The following is a 25,595-nucleotide window of genomic DNA, read 5'->3' as shown; positions in this document are numbered from 1 at the left end:
AGTCTAAATACACCACTGTGCAAATGGATGTTGGACTTCCCAACAAACAGACCTCAGATAGTCAGAATACACAAGCACTCCTCCTTCCGCATCATCCTCAACACGGGTGCCCCCAGGGGCTGTGTGCTGAGCCCATCGCTGTACACTCTGCTCACACATGACTTCATGGCCAAACACCCAAGCCATCACATCATCAGATTCACCAATGACACAACAGTGGTGGGGCTCATCACCAACAATGATGAGATGGCCTACAGAGGTGGAAGAGCTTGAGGCCTGCTGCCAGGCAAATAACCGCTTCCTTTATGTTAACAAGGCAAAGGAGGTGGTTATGAATTTCAGGAAAATTCACACCACTCACACCCGACTTTACATCGGCAGCGCAACTGTGGAAACTGTGAGCAGTTTCAAACTCCTGGGAGTGCACGTCGCTAGCACCCTAAACATCCTTCACAGTCAAGGATGCCTCTACATTCTGAGGAGGCTCAGGAGAGCGGGACCGTGCACATCTATATTCCCATCACGCGGCAGACAGCACCCTAACTGCTTGGTACAGGAACTGGAACTTGTCAAAACTGCCCAACGCATCACTGGCACCAGCCTACCTGCTAACAAGGACATACATACAATATCAGAAAAGGGAGCGCAACGTATTGTAGGATAGTACCCACTCTGCTCATGGACTGTTTGCTCCACACCCATTAGGGAGGAGGCTACGTAGCGTCCATTGCAGGACCACCAGACTCAAAAACAGTTACTTTCCACGAGCTGATCAGCACCTCCACCCACTGTCCCACCATTACAGTACTTTGTCATTTCCTGTCAGTCACCTTATGTACAGCCTGGTGTCGCTTAATGGGCATACAATCAATCTACGTATTTATATTTATTGTGGTTTTGCTATTATTATGGTGTTCTTTATCTTTTGTGGTTTTTTGTGCTACATCAGATATGCAGTAACAATTATTTTGTTCTGCTTGCATTTGTGGACAGGAAATAACAATAAACAATCTTGAATCTTTAAGTGGTCCTGCCCCTCAATCTGCCATTTAGCTCCCTAAATTCTTGTCGCAAGACTTCATTATATTACTTAGCTTGTTCAGTTGAACTTTCCCCAAGGATGTGCTAAGGCGGTCGCCAGCCATAATGATGTCACTGAACATCCACTGTGTATGTTTTGACGCTTTCTTGTGGAACAAGGGCGTCACTCCGCAACATCCCTCACTGATTACGTTTTGTCCATTCTGCTGGACAAAGCCCTGCCCACTCAGCAGGGCAGCGCTGGCGTCTGAGGGAAAAGGCGGAGTTTTGTTGCTTTGGATGGTGGAGCATGCGCAGTAGGCGATTTTTAAACGGCCGGCCTTGACTGTGATCATGTGAACAGTAGCTAGTAGCATGCGCAGTGTTGGCGTGCCGGCAGAACCGGCTTCTGTGGAGTCGGAGCATGCGTGATGGTTCTATGGTGGTGTCTGGGAGAGGCAGCTGAGTAGGCGGCCGCCTGGGGTCCGAGTCCAACGCCACTTTGCTGCAATCCATTACCGGAGCTCACCAGAAAACGATCTCTCATCCACGGTTGATCCCTTCTACTGCTAGTGGGTGGGCGCCTATGGCGCAACTCATGTAGAGTGCGGTCTCGGAGTCGGCGTCTGGGCCTTGGCGCAAGATGGCGGCGGAGGGGAGCGGCGCAGCGGCAGGTTAGTGAGGGAAGGGGGAGTGAGGAGGTAAGGGGGAAATGAGTGAAGTGGGGGAAGAGTGAGGAGGAAATGAGTGGAGTAGGGGAAAGTGAGTGGAGTGGGAGTTAAGAGTGAGGAGGGAGTAAGGGGGAATTGAGTGGAGTGGGAGAAGAGTGAGGAGGGAGTACGGGGGAATTGAGTGGAGTGGAAGGGAGAGTGAGGAGGGAGTCGGGGGAATTGGGTGGGGGAGAGTGAGGAGGGGATAAAGGGGAATTATTTGGAGTTGGCGTAGAGTTAGGAGGGGGTACGGGGGAAATGAGTGGAGTGGGAGTAGAGTTGAGGATTTGGGGCAGGGTGGGTGGATATGATGGGATGTACCTCAAAATTGTTGGAAGAAAGCTTCTCTACTAACTGCATTCTCGCATGTCATGAGCCACAGCTGGGCAATGCTGGATGAAAATGAATGTTGTTTGATAGTCGTGCCAAGTTATTTTTTATATATAAAACTTAGGGTTTACCAGGCAGTAATGATTTCTGCCATATGATGTCCTTCAGCTACTACCTATATCTGATATTGTAAAGCTTAAGAGAGATGCCAACATCATTTCTACAAAATGATCTTTACACTGGTGAATAACCACTCAAGCTCCAGTAACAAAAATACCAGGTTTGACATGAATTTCCAAGAGGTAATTAGCTATATAAGAGAAGTGTTCCTGTAGCTGAATCTCCACCATGCCTCAAGGGAAAAGAAACAACTCTTCTGGCATATTAGGGTCACATTCCAACAGGAAGCCTTTGTTTAACTCCATGTATTACAGGTGTATTTGAATATGTTGAGCTGTTTTCTTGTTTTAGCACTAGTAATTGTACTAAAATTATATGAACCAAAAGATTATAGTTAGTGAAGTAAAGATACAGTAGGTACAGATCAACTAGAGAGTTAGGTGGAAAAGCGGCAGATACAGTTTAATCCAGAGGTGTAAGGTAATTAGATTAGCAGGTGAGATTTTAGTAGGATGTATGGAGTTTAATTATTGTACATAGTTCGGTCAAAGGAAGCTGCATAGCTCCAGGGCCAAGGTGCAGTACTGATGTAATAGAGAAATTGGTGCAAGTCCATATCTCACTGAAAGTGACAATACAGGTGAATAGGGTAGTGAAGCAAACATTTGGTATGTTTGCCTTTATAGACTGAGAGTTGGGATGCAATGTTGAAGCACTACATAACATTGGTTAGACCACGCTTGCATTGTTGCATACATTTCTGGTCACTACACTGAAGGAAGATTGTGGTTCAATGGAAAGAGTGCAGAAGAGGTTCACTATGATGTTTTTACCTATAGAGAGATGGAGTTGTATATTGGGTTTATTCTTACTGGAACGTTTATTCATAAGTAGGAGGATGAGCTCCCAGAAGTTATGGTCTGCATCACTACCAGTGACACAGGTAGGAAGGGTTATGAGGTCCTGCAAAGTGAGTTCAGGGGAGTTAGGTCCTGTCCTTTAAGTTAGCACCTCCAGGCTTGTGATTTCAAGACTGCTCCCAATACCACATCACAGTGAGCCCAGAAATTGGAAGATAATACAGTTTAACATGTTGCCAAGGAAGTGGTGCAGGAGGGAGGGCTTCAGGTTATTGGATCATTGGGCTCTCTTCCAGGGAATATGGGATCCATACAGAAGGGGGAACTCAAAATAAGCGAAGCTGCAGATTGTAACATGGAAACAGCAAGCTGTTGGCCTCTTGCTGTGGCAAGAGCAATATCTCTTTCCCTCGTTAGTAGGAGAAGAGCTGTTGAGATATCGAAGTGTTGGGATGGACAGTAGTTCTGATGGTCTCCGGGGGCTTGTTATTGCTGGGGTGGGTGGGGGGAGGCCCGATGCTTTTTGTTGGAAAACGCGAGGGTGTGAAGGTTGATGTTTTGCAGCTGTTTTTGCGTGGGAGGGGGAGGGGGCTTTGAGGTTCTAACATTCTTCTGTCATTCATTCTTTGGGGTTTTTTTTAAATCTCTTTCATGGATGTCTGCAAAGAGAAAGGATTTCAGGTTGTATACTGCGAGCATTCTCTGACATTGAACTGGAAAGAGGCTGATATCCTCCGAGTGGGAACATTTGCTAGTGCTGTATGGGTTTGGGAATCAGAACACCTGAACTAATGGAGTGGTTGTGGTGAAAGATCTTGTTAAGCCTACATGCAGTCAAGAATCAAAAAGGTCGAGAAAGGTGGGACTAATGTTGTGTATATTTCAATGCAAGAAGTATTGTAGAAAAGGCAGAAGATCTCAAGGCATGCATCAGCATGTTGAATTAAGATATTGTAGCCATTAGTGTACTTTGTTGGAGGAAGAACAAAACTGGCAGCTCAATGTTCTGGGGTTCCATTGTCTTAGACGTGATAGTGGGAGGGATTAAAGGGGGAGGGGTGGCACTGTTAGTTGGAAAATGTCGCAACAGTGCTCAACCATAGACTGTTGCAAGAAACATAAGGTTGTGATAAGTGATTTTTACTTTCCACGTATTGGCTGGGACTCCCATACTGTAAAAGGGTTGGATGGGAAAGAGTTTGTCAAATGTGCTCAGGAGGGTTTGTTTAATCAATACATACAAGTCCTAACAAGAGAGTGTACAATACTAGTTCTAGTGAGACAGATGACAGAAGCTTGTGTAGGGGAACACTTTGCATCAAGTGATCATGATGCCATTAGTTTCAAAATAATTAGGGAAAAGGATAGGTCAGGTCCTTTGGTTGAGACTCTAAATTGGTGAAAGACTAATTTTGTTGATATCAGAAAAGATGTGAAATTTTGAGAGTATAGAGTTTGTGTATTCCTGTCAGAATAAAAGGCAAGGCTAACAGGTTTAGGGAACCTTGGACTTCGAGAGATATTGAGGCCCTGGTTAAGAAAAAAAAGATACATAGCAGGTATAGGCAGGCAGGAGCAAATGAGGTACTTGAGTACAAGAAATGCAAGAGAACACAAGATGGAAATCAGGAGGGCTAGAAGAAGAATAAAAGGATACCAAGGGACAAAATTGGTCCTCTGGAAGATCAAAGTGGTAACTTATGCGTAGAGCCAAAAGAGATAGGGGAGATCTTAAATGGATTTTTTGCAACAGTATTTAATCGGGAGACAGACACAGTCTGTAGATGTGAAACAATATGGCAGCAAGGTCATACAGATTACAGAGGAGGTGGTGTTGCTGTCTTGAGGCAAATTAGTGGATAAATCTCCAGGGCCTGACAAGGTGTTCCCTCTGACCCTGTGGGAAACTAGTACAGAAATGACTGATGAAGGGGAAGGGGCTCGGCCCGAAACGTCGACAGCGCTTCTCCCTATAGATGCTGCCTGGCCTGCTGTGTTCCACCAGCATTTTGAGAGAGTGGTAGTAGATAGCTTCTTCTCTGGAGGTCTGTGACTAGTGTGCAGCAGGGATCAAATCTGGGTCTGTTGTTGTCATCTATATCAATAATCTGGATGATGTGCTAAACTGGATCAGCAAATTTGCAATGGCATCAAGACTGGTCATGTAATGGACAGTGAGGAAGACTGCCTGAAGTGGGATCTGGAAAAGTTGGGTTGAAAATGACACTTGGAATTAATGCAAACAAGTGTGAGGTGTTGCTCTGAATAAACCAGGGTAGGTTGTACACGGTGAGTAGTAAGACATTGAGGAGAGTGGTAGAACAGAGGGATCTGGGAATATTAATCCATAATTTCTTGAAAGTGGCGTCACTGGTAGATGGGGGTCATAGAGAATGCTTTTGCCACATTGGTCTTTGTAAATAAAATGTATTGAGTGCAGAAGTTGGGATGTTAAGTTGAAATTGTAAATGATGTTGTTGGGCCTAATTTGGAGTCTTGTGCAGGTTTGGTCACCTACCTGTAGGAGAGATATAGAAACATAGAAAATAGGTGCAGGAGTAGGGCATTCGGCCCTTTGAACCTGCACCGCCATTCAGTATGATCATGGCTGATCATCCAACTCAGAACCCTGTACCTGCTTTCTCTTCATACCCCCGATCCCTTTAGCCACAAGGGCCATATCCAACTTCCTCTTAAATATAGCCAATGAACTGGCCTCAACTGTTTCCTGTGGCAGAGAATTCCACAGATTCACCACTCTGTGTGAAGAAGTTTTTCCTCATCTCGGTCCTAAAAGGCTTCCCCTTTATCCTTAAACTGTGACCCCTCATTCTGGACTTCCCCAACATCAGAAACAAACTTCCTGCATCTAGCCTGTCCAATCCCTTTAGAATTTTATACGTTTCAATAAGATCCCCTTCAATCTTCTAAATTCCAGTGAGTATAAGCCTAGTCGATCCAGTCTTTCTTCATATGAAAGTCCTGCCATCCCAGGAATCAATCTGGTGAACCTTCTTTGTACAAGAATGTCTTTCCTCAGATTAGGGGACCAAAACTGCACACAATACTCTAGGTGCAGTCTCACCAAGGCCTTGTACAACTGCAGTAGAACCTCCCTGCTCCTGTACTCAAATCCTTTTGCTATTAATGCCAACATACCATTTGCCTTTTTCACCGCCTGCTGTACCTGCATGCCCACCTTCAATGACTGGTGTACAATGACACCCAGGTCTCGTTGCACCTCCGCTTTTCCTAATCGGCCACCATTCAGATAATAATCTGTTTTCCTGTTCTTGCAACCAAAGTGGATAACCTCACATTTATCCACATTAAATTGCATCTGCCATGAATTTGCCCACTCACCTAACCTATCCAAGTCACCCTGTATCCTCTTAGCATCCTCCTCACAGCTAACACCGCCGCCCAGCTTCGTGTCATCTGCAAACTTGGAGATGTTGCATTTAATTCCCTCGTCTAAATCATTAATATATATTGTGAACAACTGGGGTCCCAGCACTGAGCCTTGCGGTACCCCATTAGTCACTGCCTGCCATTCTGAAAAGGTCCCGTTTACTCCCACTCTTTGCTTCCTGTCTGCCAACCAATTCTCTATCCACATCAATACCATACCCCCAATACAGTGTGCTTTAAGTTTGCACACTAATCTCCTGTGTGGGACCTTGTCAAAAGCCTTTTGAAAATCTAAATATACCACATCCAGTGGCTCTCCCCTATCCACTATACTAGTTACATCTTCAAAAAATTCTATAAGATTCATCAGACATGATTTTCCTTTCACAAATCCATGTTGACTTTGTCCGATGATTTCATCTCTTTCCAAATACGCTGTTATCACATCTTTGATAACCAACTCTAGCATTTTCCCCACCACCGATGTCAGACTCACCGGTCTATAATTCCCTGGTTTTTCTCCCTCCTTTTTTAAAAAGTGGGGTTACATTAGCCACCTTCCAATCCTCAGGAACTAATCCAGAATCTAAGGAGTTTTGAAAAATTATCACTAATGCATCCACTATTTCTTGGGCTCTTTCCTTAAGCACTCTGGGATGCAGACCATCTGGCCCTGGGGATTTATCTGCCTTTAATCCCTTCAATTTACCTAACACCACTTCCCTACTAACTTGTATTTCCCTCAGTTCCTCCATCTTACTAGACCCTCGGTCCCCTACTATTTCCGAAAGATTATTTATGTCCTCCTTAGTGAAGACAGAACCAAAGTAGTTATTCAACTGGTCTGTCATGTCCTTGTTCCCGATGATCAATTCACCTGTTTCTGACTGTAAGGGACCTACATTTGTCTTGACCAATCTTTTTCTTTTCACATATCTATAAAAGCTTTTACAGTCAGTTTTTATGTTCCCTGCCAGCTTTCTCTCATAATCTTTTTTTCCCTTTCCTAATTAAGCCCTTTGTCCTCCTCTGCTGGTCTCTGAATTTCTCCCAGTCCTCAGGTGTGCCGCTTTTTTTTGCTAATTTATATGTTTCTTCTTTGGACTTGATACTATCCCTAATTTCCTTTGTCAGCCATGGGTGCACTACCTTTCCTGGTTTATTCTTTTGCCAAACTGGGATGAACAATTGTTGTAGTTCATCCATGCAATCTTTAAGTACTTGCCATTGCATGTCCACCGTCAACCTTTTAAGTATCATTTGCCAGACTATCTTGGCTAATTCACATCTCATACCTTCAAAGTTACCCTTCTTTAAGTTCAGAACTTTTGTTTCTGAATTAACTATGTCACTCTCCGTCTTAATGAAGAATTCCACCATATTATGGTCACTCTTACCCAAGGGGCCTCGCACCACAAGATTGGTAACTAATCCTTCCTCATTGCTCAATACCCAATCTAGAATGGCCTGCTCTCCAGTTGGTTCCTTGACATGTTGGTTCAGAAAACCATCCTGCATACATTCCAAGAAATCCTCTTCCTCAGCACCCTTACCAATTTGGTTCACCCAATGTATATGTAGATTGAAGTCACCCATTATAACTACTGTTCCTTTATTGCACACATTTCTAATTTCCTGTTTAATGCCATCCCCAACCTCACTACTGCTGTTAGGTGGCCTGTACACAACTCCCACCAGCGTTTTCTGCCCCTTAGTGTTATGCAGCTCTACCCATATCAATTCCACATCCTCCAGGCTAATGTCCTTCCTTTCTATTGCGTTAATCTCCTCTCTAACCAGCAATGCTACCCCACCTCCTTTTCTTTCCTGAATATTGAATATCCCTGGATGTTGAGCTCCCATCCTTGGTCACCCTGGAGCCATGTCTCTGTGATCCCAACTATATCATATTCATTAATAACTATCTGCACATTCAGTTCATCCACCTTGTTACGAATGCTCCTCGCATTGACACACAAAGCCTTCAGGCTTGTTTTTACAACATTCTTAGCCCTTATACAATTATGTTGAAAAGTAGTCCTTTTTGATTTTTGCCCTGGATTTGCCTGCCTGTCACTTTTACTTTTCACCTTACTACTTTTTGCTTCTACCCTCATTTTACATCCCTCTGTCTCTCTGCCCTTGTTCCCATCCCCCTGCCACATTAGTTTAAATCCTCCTGAACAGCAGTAGCAAATGCTCCCCCTAGGACATTGGTTCCAGTCCAGCCCAGGTGCAGACCGTCCTGTTTATACCGGTCCCAACTCCCCCAGAACTGGTTCCAATGCCCCAGAAATTTGAATCCCTCCCCCTTGCACCATTTTTCAAGCCATGTATTCATCTGAAATATCCTTCTATTTCTATTCTGACTAGCACGTGGCACTGGTAGTAATCCAGAGATTATTACCTTTGTGGTCCTACTTTTTAGTTTATCTCCTAACTCCCTAAATTCACCTTGTAGGACCTCATCCTGTTTTTTTACCTATATCGTTGGTACCTATGTGCACCACGACCACTGGCTGTTCACCCTCCCATTCCAGAATGTCCTGCAGCCGCTCAGAGACATCCTTGACCCTTGCACCGGGGAGGCAACATACCATCCTGGAGTCTCATTTGCAGCCGCAGAAACGCCTATCTATTCCCCTTACAATCGAATCCCCTATCACTATAGCTCTCCCCTTGCAATCAAATTCCCCTTACAATTGAATCCCTTATCACTATAGCTCTCCCACTCCTTATCTCCCACTGCAAATAAGATTGAAAGAATGCAGAGAAAATTTATAAGAATGTTGCCATGACTTGAGGGTCTGAGTTGTAAGGAAAGATTGAATAGGTTAGGGTTTTATTTCTTGGAGCATAGAAGATTGAGAGGAGATTTTGTATAGGTATACCAAATTGTTTTCTAGCTTACCAGCTTGGTGCCGGGTTCATACATTCCAAGTGGCAATTCGCAGTCTCTTGTTCTTGCAGACAGTAGTGATATGATGATCCGGGCTTACCTGTCTGTTTATATGATATCCCGTACCGAGTGAGGTGTCCACACTATTTGGTAGTTGGCTCCCATTTACGCTGTTGTCTTTTACGTTTGTGTATGTATTAACTGTGGTTGTACTAGAGATGAAATACAAGAAGTAGCTTCCCCATGCTTGCTTCAGATGCGGTGTCTTTACAGGATGGGTGACCCTGACCATTGTTGTATTAAAAGGATCTTCTGCTCAGCGTCTGAGAAGCAGGAACCATTGATTGTGTTACTCACAACTTGCCTTCTGCTTCATCCACCACCTGGATTCCGTGGCTTCACTGTAACCCAAGAAGGGAGGCTGACAGGTGCTACACCTTGCATAAGGGTGACCTGGACGTAGCTGTGATTAATGGTAACCTCGTTACCCAAAGCAAATGCTTCACAGCCAGATGTAGTTTATCCTCATACCCAGGATGATATACCCTGGAGGAGATAAGCATGAAAAGGATGTTGCTGTCATCTTAGACAAAAAAAAACATCCAGGAGCCTGCTAGGATATTGGCATATCTCAGACAGAATGATGCTAATCAAACTAAAAGGACAACAAAACAACATCTGTATCATTCAAGTATATGCACCCACAACGACAAGCTTAAAGAAATTGATGCCTTCTGCTACTCCCTAGACAAAGCACTAGAACAATGCAAATCACAAGAAGTTATCATAGTCATGGGTGACTTCAATGCAAAAGTTGGTGAGGGAAGAGAAGACCATATTGTTGGAGACCAGGGATTGGGAGAAAGAAATGAAAGAGGAGAAAAGCTTATATCCTGGTGTAAAACAAACAGATAATCACCAACACTTGGTTTAAACAACATCCAAGAAGGAAATGGACATGATGAAGCCCAGATGGGAACGACAAAAATCAAACCAATCAATAAGAGATTCAAAAATTAGATAACTCAATCCAAAAGCTACCCTGGAGCAGACTGTGGGAGCAACCACATACCAGTCATTTGCAAAATGAAAATAAAGATGAGAAAATTAAAGAAACCAAAAAGATCAGAACCACTGGATTATCAACAACTACGAAACAACCCTCATCTGAAAACAGAATATACAATCAAGGTGAAAAACAGTTTTCAATTGCTGCGGGATGAAGGAGGCAAATCTTCCTGGAGCATACTGAAGGAATCCATGATTGAAGCTCCAAAACAAACCCACGAAAAGAGTGGAAAAGTAAGAAGAAGTGGATAACTGAAGATATAAAACAATTGATACAACAAAAACACCCATCAAACCAAGAGACAGCGAAGAACTTGATAAGACAATAAAAAGAAAATGCAGAGAAGCTAAAGACAGATGGCTAAATGAGAAATGCTCAGAGATAGAAATGCTACAAACCCATTAACTCTGGAACAAAAATGATGCACAATAAGATTAAAGAGCTAACGGGGAAATTACCTTGCTCAGCAAGTGGAGCAGAGCCATCAACCTGTCTCTGAATGTGAGCAAAACAAAAGAGATGGTTGTTGACTTCAGGAGGGCATGGAGTGACCACTCTCCACTGAACATCGGCGGCTCCTCGGTAGAGATTGTTAAGAGCACCAAATTTGTTGGTGTTCACCTGGCAGAGAATCTCACCTGGTCCCCCAACACCAGCTCCATAGCAAAGAAAGCCCAGCGGCATCTCTACTTTCTGCAAAGGCTGAGGAAAGTCCATCTCCCACCCTCCATCCTCATCACATTCTACAGAGGTTGCATTGAGAGCATCCTGAGCAGCTGCATCTCTGCCTGGTTCAGAAGTTGCACCATCTCGGATCGCAAGGCCCTGCAGCGGATAGTGAGGCCAACTGAGAAGATCATCGGGGTTTCTCTTCCCGCCATTACAGATATTTACACTACATGCTGCATCCGCAAAGCAAACAGCATTATGAATGACCCCACACACCCCTCATACAAACTCTTCTCTCTCCTGCCATCTAGGAAAAGCACTGAAACATTTGGGCTGTCACGACCAGACTATGTAACAGTTTCTTCCCCCAAGCCACCAGACTCCTCAATACCCAAAGTCTGGACTGTCACCAACTTACTGCCCTCTACTGTGCTTATTGTCTTGTTTATTATTTATTGTAATGGCTGCATTGTTTTGTGCACTTTATGCAGTCCTGAGTAGGTCTGTAGTCTAGTGTAGTTTTTTCTGTGTTTTTACGTAGTTCAGTGTAGTTTTCAGTGTTTCATGTAGCACTGTGGTCCTGAAAAATTGTGTCTCTTTTTTACTGTGTACTGCACCAGCAGTTATGGTCGAAATGACAAATAGTGACTTGAATTGGGATGCATCAAGGCAAAAGACAGCAACTTAATTATGAGCAAAGAGGAAATCCTAAACAGATGGACAGAATATATAAAAGAACTTTTTGAAGACCAAAGAGGAGAAAAACTGAACATGAAGAATCTTGAAGGATCTGATATTCTAAAATCAGAAATTCGAGCGGCCGTAAATAAAACAAAATATAACAGATCAACTGGTCCAGGCAACATCACTGTTGAAATGATACCGGCCTTAGAAGATTTTGGAATAGAGAAAATAACAGAAATAGCAAATGAAATCTATGATCATGGGGAGATACTGATGATTTAAGTAAATCAGTGTTCATCACACTTCCAAAGAAAGAGGGAACAACAGAATGTGAGTTTCATTGTACAATAAGCCTGAGGAGCCACGTGGCAAAAATTATTCTCAGAGTAATCATGATGAGAGTAAGATGCTTATAAAACCAGATATCAGAAAAGAACATGCGGCTTTATGGAAAACACTGGAACTAGAAATGCAATTTTCATGCTATGGATGATCTATGAATGAGCCATCCAGGTACAAAAAGACATCTACCTATGTTTCATTAAATATACAAAAGCTTTTGACACTGTCAGACACCAAGATGTCCTGGGAAAGTTTCAAGATCTTGACATAGATGGGAAAGATATGTTTCTTAAGAAACTTGTACTTGGACCAGACAACATCTATCAGAATAGAAGGAGAAGTGAGTGAGTATGTGAATATCACGAGAGGATTCAGGCAAGGTTGTGTCTTTTCACCTGACTTATTTAACCTGTATAGTGAAAATATCTTGAGAAGTATCAAAGGACTCACAATTGGAGGTCATAATATAAATAACATCACATATGCTGATGACATCATACTATTGGCTGACTGAGAAACAAAACTTCAAGAACTACTCACCATAATGGCAGCAAAAAGTAATCGCAGAGGCCTCTTAATTAACACCAGGAAGACAGAAAGCATGGTCAGACATCCCACAATGTGTGATCAAGATCGGAAATACAAAACATCAAACAAGTCAACAAATTCAGATATCTTGGCAGCCAAATAACAAGTGATGGTAGGTGTGACACAGATATCAAATACAGAATAGCAATGGCGAAAGAAGCTTTCCAGAAAATGAAGACCATATTAACACAGAAAGATGAGCATGTACACTAAAAACAGAATACTGCAGTGCTACATTTACTCTATCCTGACTTATGGAAGTGATTGCTGGACCACTTCCCCAGCAATGGAAAAGAGACAAGAAGCAGCTGAATTATGGTTCTACAGGGGAATGTTAAAAATATCATGGACTACACACACATCAAATGAAGAAGTTCTCAGAAGAGCCCAAGCAGTTAGATCACTCATACCAACAATAAGAGAAAGACCACTCAGATTCCTAGGACACATCATGCGGAAAGATAAACTAGAAAAACTCATACACTCTGGAAAGATCAAAGGGAGCAAACCTAGAGGAAGACCTCGGCTTATGTACATCAAATGCCTAGCCGGGTGGCTACACATCGAGGAAATGGAAGTCATCCAAAGAACAAGGGACAGATCTGTATTTGAAAACCACGGTCACCACCACCACCCACACCGATTGTTCCGGAGGGAAGCAGCCGAAACAATGTCTAACAATGTCGTTAGCACGAGGCTAACCTAGTGCCCTCTTAGGTTGAGCATTCCAACGATTCCCTTTGGTCAAGGATCTTCTCACATCCTGGTGTCTGAGATAGCATGCAGCAAATCTGTTTGTCTAGTGTGCAAGTTAATGTGGCGACTTTGTTAATTTTGGTTAATGTTATCTTTTAAAAAATGCTACAGACAGCATTTCAGGTGAAAGTAAGTCTATTCCCACTTCGTCTGCATCTTGTTGGCAGTTTGCTGGTCCCACGTGGCTTATTTTTACTGTGAGTTTCCAGTCCCTTTACATCCCTTCCTATGATAAACAGAAGACTTAAGCACCATCTTTTGTTTGCCTGAAGTGGTGTACATTTTTCTTAACTACATGGATTAATTTCAAATCAAGAGTGTAGCTGCGGGACCCCATATCAACCTTTATCTTCATGGGGTGTGTCAATCAGTATGTCAGGCCCCTACACTGATCTCTTCCAGTACATCACTGACTCCATTGCTAGATACTCTTTTTAGGAGCTCAATTTTCTTTATCTTCCCTATCTACGTCTGCCTTGTTCTCCCTTTGGCAGTCTATCTCTGGCATTCTCTTTTGTTTTGGAGATGAGATAAGGTGGCAGAATTTGGAGAAAACCAGTTTGCTGAAGGAACTCAGCAGGTCAGGCAACATCTGTTAAAGGAAATGTGCGGTCAACATTTCGGGTCGATAATATTACCCTTTCCATCAAATAATATTTCCATCTTAGGAAGTATTAATAATTAATGTTCATTTATTCCATGGCAACTTTGACTATGCCTCTTGCCATCCTGTTTTCTGTAAGAAATGATGGCCTGTTCTGTCAGTTTGACCAGCTCTTGTAACCATCTGTGAGGGCACACAGAAAGGTGAATAGGTATTCAGCTCCTTGGTCTGCTCTGTCAGTGAATAAGATTGTGGCTGATCTACCTCAGTGTCATTTTCCTTCACTAAGCCTGCGTTCCTTGGTTCCATAACATCCATGAATGTGATCATTCTAAATGACTAGGCCTCCACAGCTCATTAGGTAGAGAATTCTAGATTCCAGCCTTGTAGTTCTGAACAGCCAGCTATGGAAAATATCTTTGTTCCAGTTTGGCATGCTGTATATCAATTATACATACATTCAGAGACCCCATTATCTGCTCAGTTTACTCCAGATGTCCCATATATGACTGGGAATATCAGTAAACATATAATATACAGTGAAATCTACTGTGGTGTGGGTGGATTAGTGTGACTTCTGCCTGAGATTCCTCAGAAAACAGGATCATGTGTCTAGCCTCCCGCATTTGGAGCAGACCTAGATAGGTAGGTGTGAGTATGATTGATTTCTGAGTGACAGTCACAGTGTCTTGGCTTCAACTCCAAGAGTAAATGAGCAGTGACAATTTGTACAGGAATGAATTGGTCCTGTGGGATTTGAGAAGCCTTTGATTTACAGATATCATTAATGTGCTTTATAGAAATTCTCACTCCCAGTACCATCAGTGTTCACAGCTTCCAGCCCTAAGATTAGGGAGCATGTGATCTCACATGTAAATCCTTTTACGTAGCAGATGATCAAAGTCCTTCGTGGATAACGAGGACTGAATATATATTTTAATGTTATCGCCTCCTGTTTTCATAAACTCAAAGGTATAGGTTGAGTCTTCCAGCAGTTCCTCCTATTCCAGTAACGATCTGATAAATTTAAATACAATGCTTTTATGTGAAGTTAAGTGTATCTGCTTTGGTGGGGAGACCAACTTTGGACACTCTATTCCAGATGTGTTCTGATGTTGCATATTATTGGAGCAGGATGCTTAACTTTGTAATAAAGCCTATTGTACCATTTGTATTCCATTTGCTTGCTGCACCTGTCTGTCAACCTTGAGTAATTTATAAACCAAGACATGAGTTTCTCAGTATACCAGCACCTTTTAGTTCTGTTTTTTTTTACTTTCAGAGCAAACTGGGTGACATTGCATTTTTCCCGTATAATCTATCTGCTGTGTCCTTGCCCATTGATACTGTATCTATCCTCCCTTTAAGCTCCTCACATTGACATTGACTACCACACTAGGCTACTACTTCATCCTGAATATATTGCATGTCATCCTCTTAACCGAATGACAGAAATGTCTCAGATTTGTTCTTTTTACATCCACACCTGTCGATTGATAAGGCTCTCTACTTCATCAGTATGATGACAGGAGATGCAAGGACCATTTCCAAGGATATATTTCTCTGGCTGATGTCTCTTCCTGTTGCTGAACACTTCCATTCACTCTGCATCCATTTGTCTGTAGTTTTAATTTTGTCCCTTTTTCACCCTGTGTCTGGTTCCTAAATTTAATTATTTGTTTATTGTTAACTGGTGGCTTAGATTAATGTGAAGAATTGTGATGGGATAGATTAAACAAACTAAAACTAAGTGCTTTATTGATTAATTATAATTAACGTATCAGGAAAGATCCTGGTTTTTCTAGTCACTGGTGAGAATGTGGACCTTTGTACATATGGTGTTGCTGTGGCCTTAGCAGAGGTTAATTTAAGAGGGTATGCTAAATTAAGAAGTGTTGAAGGGTTGCATGTGAGCATGAACCATTTAGAATGATGGCTAGCTTCTGTATTAATCAAAACTCGTGCTGAAAACTAACCAGTTGTGTGCTTTCTGCAGCTGACCTCCGTCCCTTTCGGCATTGTTGATAGAGTAGTGGGTAAGGTCCCATGACAAGGGTATTGAAATCATCCTGAAGGAGGAGTGAAAATGCAGCAGCAGCCATTAGTCTTCGTGCTAGGGTGGGGGAGTATATAAATAGAAAATGAAAATGTCATTCTTAGTTGCAGGTTCCTGTCTCGTCCTGGTGACCACATGTCTCTCTGCCCTTAAAACCAGTAGAGAATGGGTGTCCTACCCTGGAAAAAAGATCAATATGCAGGCTGCCAGGTCTAACTTAACTTTTAGTGACTGCACTTCAGAAAGTTTTTTTCTTTGGCCAAGAGGGGAACAATTAGGACATCCTAAATTGCCCTCAGCTAATAAGTACCTTGGTATCCAAACTCATAGAGCAAGAAGTACAGTTAATCTTCCACATACAAAGTTTATTTTAGCTTTGAATGGAACAATAAATGTTTGCCATAGTTACTTACTCACATTGACTCAGGAGGATAGGGTATTGGATATTAGATTGGAGACCTTGTGTCTTTCTCTGTTTCTTGACTTCCGGCTCACCAAGTTGTCATCTGTATTTTTGGTTCTGGTGCAGAAATAGATACAGGTCAATTTCATCTGAACAAACTGGGGCAGGTCACAGTAGGATGTTGAGAACTGGTGAGATATTATAGAAATATGGGTGCTGTAAGTGGGGGGAAAAGACATTCAGAATTGTTTTTATTTCAGCTAAGAATTGAAATGCTACAATTGCTGTGTAAACATATTGCTTAAGATGAAGACGTTAATTAGATTTGCTTTCAACAATAGCAATACAGACTTGGTTGGGTGTGGGGAGCAATTGTTCTAGGAGTTGAGAATGACTGAAACAGGTTTGACATACAAAAGTGGAATTGGGTGGGCACAGTTTCTTGTTAACTGCCTCTTGGTGCGTAACCTATAATTAATAGACTTGTATTTCCACAACATACTTCAGGATGTTACAAAACAAGCAAGGTAGTAACTTTTCAAGCTTATTCACTTTTGTAATGTTGCAAATACAGGAACTAGTTGGAGTACAACATAAAGAATGTCAGTTTTAGTTAATGTCGGGTTAAATACAAACCCCATTTCCAGAAAAGTTGGGATATTTTTCAAAATGCAATAAAAACAAAAATCTGTGAAATGTTAATTCACGTGAACCTTTATTTAACTGACAAAAGTACAAAGAAAAGATTTTCAATAGTTTTACTGACCAATTGTATTTTGTAAGTATACACAAATATAAAATTTGATGGTTGCAACACACTCAACAAAAGTTGGGACAGAGTTAAAATAAGATTGAAAAGTGCACAGAATATTCAAGTAACACTGGTTCGGAAGACTCCACATTAAGCAGTGTAATTGGTAGCAGGTGAGGTATCATGACTGGGTATAAAAGTAGCGTCCATCAAAGGCTCAGTCTTTCCAAGCAAGGATGGGTCATGGCTCACCCCTTTGTGCCAAAATTCGTGAGAGAATTGTTAGTCAGTTCAAAAGGAACATTTCCCAACGCATGATTGCAGAGAATTTAGGTCTTTCAACATCTACAGTACATAATATTGTGAAAAGATTCAGACTATTCAGAGACATCTCAGTGCGTAAAGGGCAAGGTCAGAAACCACTGTTGAATGCGTGTGATCTTCTAGCCCTCAGGCGGCACTGCCCAAGAAACCGTCATGCTACTGTGACAATTATAGCCACCCGGGCTCGGGAGTACTTCAGAAAACCATTGTCACTTAACACAGTCCGTCGCTGCATCCGGAAATGCAACTTGAAACTGTATTACGCAAGGAGGAAGCCATACATCAACTCTTTGCAGAAACACCGGCGAGTTCTCTGGGCCCGAGCTCATCTCAGATGGACCAAAAGACTGTGGAACCATGTGCTGTGGTCAGATGAGTCCACATTTCAGATAGTTTTCGGAAAAAATGGGCATTGAGTTCTCCGTGCCAAAGATGAAAACGACCATCCTGATTGTTATCAGTGAAAGGTGAAAAGCCAGCATCTGTGATGGTATGGGGGTGCATCAGTGCCCACGGCATGGGTGAGTTGCATGTATATGAAGGTACCATTGACTCTGAGGCGTATATTAGGATTTTAGAGAGACATATGTTGCCATCAAGGCGACGTCTCTTCCCGGGATGTCCATGCTTATTTCAGCAGGACAATGCCAGACCACATTCTGCACGGGCTACAATAGCGTGGCTTTGTAGACACAGAGTGCGTGTGCTTGACTGGCCTGCTGCCAGTCCAGATCTATCTCCTATTGAAAATGTATGGCACATCATGAAGAGGAGAATCAGACAACGGAGACCACGGACTGTTGAGCAGCTGAAGTCTTGTATCAAGCAAGAATGGACAAAATTTCCAATTGCAAATCTACTACAATTAGTTTCCTCAGTTCCAAAATGATTAAAAAGTGTTATTAAAGGGAAAGGTGATGTAACACAATGGTAAACATGCCTCTGTCCCAACTTTTGTTGAGTGTGTTGCAGCCATCAAATTCTAAATTTGTGTATGTTTACAAAATACAATTAAGTTGGTCAGTAAAACTATTGAAAATCTTTTCTTTGTACTTTTGTCAGTTAAATAAAGGTTCACGTGAATTAACATATCACAGATTTTTGTTTTTATTGCATTTTGGAAAATATCCCAACTTTTCTGGAAATGGGGTTAGTAATAAATATTGATCAGAATACTGAGAATATCCCCTTTGCTTTAAATTAAATTTAGAATTGTGTAAAATACTGCTTAAAACTTCTACCACAGATGTGCATTGGCCATAAGAGTAGAAGATATTGAACCAATTAATCATTTAAGTATTTAAAAGGCATTTGTCATTTCTTTAGGTCAACCACCTAATTTTCAAATTTTTAAGTAATTTGGTTCTAGGTTTCGTAGTAACCCGCACACAATGCTGGTCAGGCAGCATCTATAGATATGAGTAAACAGTCGATGTTTGGGCCAAGACCCTTCATTAGGCCAGAAACGTCAACTGTTTATTCCTCTCCATAGTTGCTCCCTGATCATCTGAGTTCTCCCAGCATTTTGTGTGTCTTGCTGTGGATTTTCAATATCTATGGAATTTGTGCTTTAAAATCTGTAGTCAAGAAAGCAGCTTCTCAGTATCTACCTCATTAGCCATTAATGTGTGTCAAAGAGATGGAGAGGTAGAAGATAACACTAGTAGGCCACTCCATTCTGTTCAATCATGGCTGTTCCTTTATATAATTTATCTCGGTAGTTTAAGCTAAAGCTTATTTCATTCATTCATCCTTTCTGTCCTCTGCCAAATCCTAGGAAAATGTCTTGTGCACACCTTTTAAATAAATGTATGTGCTTGGGGTAAGAAAAAAAAACGGATCATTTTGGATTGATAACAATTTCTGAGAACTTAAAATTTTAAGTTCATGCACCATCATGGGTACTAGCCGCCGTAGTATCCAAGACATCTTCAAGAAGCGGTGCCTCAGAGAGGCAGCGGCCATTAATAAAGACTCCCAGCACCCAGGGCATGTCCTCTTCTCATTGTTACCTTCAGGAAGGAGGTACAGAAGCCTGAAGGCACACACTCAGCAATTCAGGAATAACTTCTTCCCTCCTGCCATCTGATTTCTAAATGGACATTGAGTCCATGAACACTACCTCACTTTTTTCACCACCTGTGAGTCGGCTGGTGTGATATACTGCATCCAGTGCTGCTGGTGTGGCCTTCTATATATTGATGAGACCCAACACAGACCGGGAGACCATTTCGCTGAACACCTACGCTCTGTTCACCAGAGAAAGCAGGATCTCCCAGTGGCCACACATTTTAATTCCATGTCCCATTCCCATTCTGATATGTCTATCCATGGCCACCTCTACTGTCAAGATGAAGTCACACTCAGGTTGGAAGAACAACACCTTATATTCCATCTGGGTAGTCTCCAACCTGATGGCATGAACATTGATTTCTCTAACTTCTGTAATGCACCCTCTCCTTCTTACCCCATCCCTCATTTATTTATTATTTCCCCACCCCCCCCCTTTTTTTCTCTCTCTCTGCCCCTCACAATCACTCCTTGCCTGCTCCATCTCCCTCTGGTGCTCCCCTCCCCCTTTTTTTCTCCCTAGGCCTCCCATCCCATGATCCTCTTCCTTCTCCAGCTGTGTATCCCTTTTGCCAATCAACTTTCCAGCTCTTAGCTTCAACCCTCCACCTCCTGTCTTCTCCTATCATTTCGGATTTCCCTCTCCACCTCCCTCTTTCAAATCTCTTGCTATCTCTTCTTTCAGTTAGTCCTGACGAAGGGTCTCGGCCCGAAACGTCGACTGTACTACTTCCTGTAGATGCTGCTTGGCCTGCTGCGTTCCACCAGCATTTTGTGTGTGTTGCTTTAATTTCCAACATCTGCAGATTTCCTCGTGTTCACTTTTTTCTTATTTGTTTTTGCTCTACTATTTTTAATTTAACTATTTCATAAATATATATATTTTTTTTCTCTATTTATCATGTATTGCATTGTACTGCTGCTGTTAAGTTAACAAATTTCATGACGCATGCTCCTGATATTAAACCTGATTCTGATTAATTTGAAACTTTATCTGTTCCTCTCTATACAGCTACCATCTGGCCTGAATATTTTTAGAGTTCTGCGCAAATGAATAACATTACTATTTCACACATTACACTCCATCTGCCACATCTGTGTCAACTAAATTAACCCATCTCTCTTCAGATTTTCTGCATTCTCACTTTCTCACCTAGCTTTATAACAAAAGCAAAAACAGATCTTACAACCAACCACTTATTTAAATTATTGGTAAGGGCTGTAAAATAGCTCTTTGCAACACAACACATCTATGCAGCACCCCACAAGTTAGACTTAAGATCGTTTAGAATTTTTTTGTGTAAATTAATTTGTTTATATGTCACCACCAATTCTCAATCATATTTCATGTGATAAACTTTTGCACTGTCTCTTATTTTCAAACTTCTAGTGAACTTCATGTGCTTCATTGACATTACAGCCCTAAGTACATAACAATGAATTCGGCAATTTGAGATAACCACCTATACTAGATTATTTCAACTGTCCAGCTCTTAGAAAAAGGAAGCATAGAAGCTTGCTAAAGGATACAGTGTGATTATATATCAGTTGCAGATATGGGTGGAGAAGTGGCAGATGGAGTTTAGTCTGAGCAAGTGTGAAATGCAACCTAAAGGGACAGGATACAGTTTATAGTAGGATCCTTAATAGCATTAATGAACAGAGAGATCTAAAAATCCAGGTACGTGGCTCCCTAAAGTGGCTGCACAGGTTGATGGTGGTAAAGAAGACATATTAAAGTCAAAGTTTTTGGAAGTATGTATATGTTACCATATACAACCTTGAGATTCATTTTCTTCCAGGCATTTGTTTTTTACAGGTAAGGAAATACAATAGAATGTATGAAAAACACTATACATAAACAATGACTGGCATAAAACCAATGTGCAAAAGAAGCCAAATTGTGCAAATAAAAAAATATGCTGAGAACATGAGTTGTAATGAGCCCTTGAAAACAAGTCTTTAGGTTGAATCAGTTCAGTTGTGAGTGACGTTATCTACATTGGTTCAGGAGCTGAATGGTTGTAGGGTGATAATTGTTCCTGGATGCAGTTGACAGTAAGTTCACTGGATTGATGCCTGTAATGGATGTGTTGTCTTATGAAGAAGGTTTGGACAGTATTTGGTGCAATTGAGAAGACTGAAAAGAGGTTTGATTGATACATGTAAGTTCCCGTGGACTTTAAGGTATGTGAAGCTGCTTCCTTTTGTGGGAGAATTTGGAGATTGAGGGTCATTGCTTAAAAGTATGTCACGAAATTGTAAAAGCAGAGGTTTTGAAAACTTGTACGTCAGAAATTCTTCATATGCAAAGGATTGAAAAGTTCTCATTGATAAGCAGTTACAGAGCAACCCTGATCCCGAGACTCAAGACAAGGATAGGGTCCAGTTGCTGGTTTGCTTGACAACCTAATGAAATGGGGTTTTCCAAGATCATATATCTTCAAGGTGGAATACATTGTTAAAAGCAAGGCTGAAGTATTTGCAACCAAATTTGATTTCTTGAAATCCCTATCAGCACACAATCCAGTTTAATCCATCTGATATCAAGAAAATGTTGAGAGCACAAGTGCATTAATAACTGTGGGAAGGCATCATCTTGGTTGTAAACCAAAATACTGCTGGAAAAACTGAGTCAAGCAGCATCTGTGCAATCAAGGAGATGGTCGACATTTTAAGTAGACATCCTCCATCAGGACTGGAGTATAGAGGGAAGAAGCCAACTTATGGGAGTGGGAGTGAGGGATAAAACAGGCTGGCATGCAATAAGTGGAACCAGATTTGGGGGGGTGGTAGTGATGGGCAGATGGTAGTTAGTGTGTGGGAATAGATGTAGGAGGAAATAATGGATAAATGAAAGCAGGTGGGGTGGGAATAGGAAAGATGAATCAAGGGATATAAAGGAGGTATGATTCATAATGGAACATTAATCTGGAAGTCTTGAGCTCCATCACGAGCTTTACTTCTCGCCAAGTTGTTCCAGTTTACTCTCAGTACAGGCATCTGTTCTTCAATGTGAATAATTATCCTGTTCGCAAATAACAGAGCTAAAAATATCATGTGATTACTACTGGAGGAGGAGCCCAGGGAGTAATCCATGGTAGATGATGGTGGGTAGCCTCCAACCTGATGACATGAACATCGAATTCTCAAACCTCCGGTGATGCCCACCAGCCCCTGCCCCCACTCACTTCCCATCACCTTCTGGTGCTCCCCCTCCCCTTTTGCTTTCTTCCTTGGCCTGTCTCTTTCACAAATCAACTTCCCAGCTCTTTGCTTCATCCCTCTCCCTCCAGGTTTCACCTATCACCTGGTAGCTTCCCCCCACCACCACCTTTTAAATCTACTCCTCAGCTTTTATTTCCTCAGTCCTGCCGAAGAGTTTCGGCCTGAAATATCGACTATACTTTTTTCCATAGATGCTGCCCGACCTGCTGAGTTCCTCCAGCATTTTGTGTGTGTTACTTGGATTTCCAGCATCTTTAGATTTTCTCTTGTTTCACATTTTACTTACCTGTTACACAATTCCCAACCCTACTGCCATTATCATTGTTCCCAACACAGATACTTCTTTGCTCTCTCTTAATCTTTACTCCTTCCCTGTTATTGAAGATAAGTGTAGTTTAAAATTTTAATCATTTGTGATGAGTTCTGCTTTCAGAAGCAGCAGGCAGATTATCTTCAGCGTTTTCTTTAAATGCTTCATATCCCCAGCATTTACAACCTTAAGAAAATGGCTACGCTTGTCAAATGCCATTTCCCTTGTATGAACTCTGACTCCTTATCATCCTGAGATTTTCCAAGTTCTTTGACTGTACATCCTTAGTAGTGAAAATTTTAGAAATCTTCTGCTTTTGATTTCAGGGTAACAAGTCTTGTTCTAGGCAATGTTTGTTGCTTCCCATTCTGTACTGTCTGTCACTCGCTCACCAGACCGTCAGTCTGCGTAAAAGCACACACCACCTTCTAAATGTTACTTGAAATCCATCTCGAAAAAATAGGCTCTCCCACAGGAACATTGATCCTTTCTCCCTAAAGCACCTTGTGCAACAGGGGTGACATCCTCAGAATCTTCCCTCCTGTCTTCTCCCAGCTTCCGTCATAAAAGGACCTCAACCCATAACAGTGGCCCTCACAAAACTTCTCCACCCAGCGTTCTCCGGAACATTGTCCCAATTACTCCATCCTGACTGGCTGACACCACATTCCTAAGCCTCTTATCTCAACTCAAACCCAAACAGGCCAAAAGCAGAACAAGACTGCTTTTGCAGAACCATTAAAATGAAATACCAGCAGCATAGCAGTAAAAATAATTGAGCCAGGGTGTTACATTTGGTTGCTTATTTATTTTTTGCACAGTACTGTAAAAAAATAAGTAGTTTATGGGTTTATTGTCCTTTCAGAGATCTGATGGCAGAGGGGAGGAATCTGTTCCTAGAACGTTGTGTATCTTTTCAGGCTCCTGTACCACCTCTGATAGTAGCAATTAGAAGAGGGAATGTCCTTGAATGTAATCAATAAACAGCCATTCTCATATATGTATTGCTGTTTCCAGTGGTCTGGGGCTGAGGAGAGCCAACTGTAGGCCTGTTGTAGCAGTAGGGAAATCACAGCAAGTACAAGTCCTTCTTTATTCAGAAGCTAATTCTAACCATGACTAACCCCTCAAAGCACTCATCATAGAATAGTGAGTGCAGCTGAGTGATGGTCATTGAGGCAGCTCACCCTGCCTCAGTGACTATTGCCCACTTGCACTCTCACCACCTCAGAAGGTGTATTTTCAGATTGGATATGTGGAGCCTGTGGTGTGCCACAGGGATTGGTGCTTAGTACCCTGCCATGTTTCATATATTTATGATTAGGATAGGAATGTAGGTATATTTTGGGGATGACACCAAAATTTAAGGCGACCAGAGGTATCAACAGGACAGGTGGACTGAAGAATGGCAGATGGAGTTTAACTTAACAGATGAGAAGGGATACGTTTTGGAAAGTTAAATCAGGGCAAGGCTTGCTCAATGATTGGGGACTGGTGTGTTGCAGAACAGAGTGCCCTAGGGGTGCAAGTAAATAATTGAAAGTGGCAGCACAGATGGATGGTAGTGAAGGTGAATGAAATGGCATGTTTACTTTCGTCAGACAGGCACTGAGTAAAAGAAATGAGAAGTCATGATACAGCTGAGTAAGGAGTTCGTGAGACTACATCTAAAATATTGTATGCAGTTCTGGTTGTCGTGCTATTAGAAATATGTGACTAAGTTATGGGAAGAGATCAGATAGTTTGGGGTAGCTTGCCCTGGAATGAAGGATGATGAGCTGAGACAGTGTCGAGCATATAAAATCATGAGGGGCATAGATAATGTGGGTAATCAATCCTTGTCCCAGTGTAGTGATGTTTAAGAGTAAAGAACTTGGGTGTAGGAAGATGTCGGATATTTGGAACAAGTTGCCAGAGGATATGGTAGAGGTGGGTACAATTATGAAATTTAGAAGACATTCAGACAGGATCATGAATGGAAAGGTTCTGAGCAGGGGTTCCCAACCTAGGGTCCACAGACCACTCGGTCAATACTATGGATCCATGGCATAAAAAAGGTTCAGAACCCATAACTTAGAAACATATGGGCCAAGTGCAGTCAAATCATTCCCACAGTTCTGGTTGAAAGCTCCAGAACCTGGGCCTTTTTACCTCCCTCTACAACTGGATCATTGACTTCGTTACCAGAAGAGCACAATCTGTGCAGAAATAACATCTTCACCTTGATGGCAATCAATACTGACGTACCTCAGGGATCTGTGTTTAGCCCACTGCTCTGTTCTCTGTACACCCATGACTGTGTAGCCAGACACATCTCAAATGACTATATGACTGTTGATAGAATTTCAGATGGTGACGAGAAGGTGTACAAAAGTGGGCAACTTCATGATC

At 42.0% G+C, this 25,595-nt stretch overlaps 1 protein-coding gene across 4 annotated transcripts in view; it reads left to right on the top strand.

Moving 5' to 3' along the window:
- Positions 1-1,420: 1,420 nt before the first annotated feature.
- LOC140735882 (phosphatidylinositol 4-phosphate 5-kinase type-1 alpha-like) overlaps positions 1,421-25,595 on the top strand; it is a 94,142-nt gene continuing 69,967 nt past the window's right edge. For all 4 annotated transcript variants that reach the window (XM_073061454.1, XM_073061456.1, XM_073061455.1 and 1 more), the window contains exon 1: positions 1,421-1,694. In XM_073061454.1, coding sequence (XP_072917555.1) covers positions 1,664-1,694 — 31 coding nt within the window. In that variant the 5' untranslated portion in view covers positions 1,421-1,663. The remainder of the gene's footprint in view (positions 1,695-25,595) is intronic.

Source organism: Hemitrygon akajei, chromosome 11 (assembly GCF_048418815.1).
Source record: "Hemitrygon akajei chromosome 11, sHemAka1.3, whole genome shotgun sequence".
NCBI classification, from domain to species: domain Eukaryota; kingdom Metazoa; phylum Chordata; class Chondrichthyes; order Myliobatiformes; family Dasyatidae; genus Hemitrygon; species Hemitrygon akajei.
This window is presented reverse-complemented; position numbering and strand designations above follow the sequence as displayed.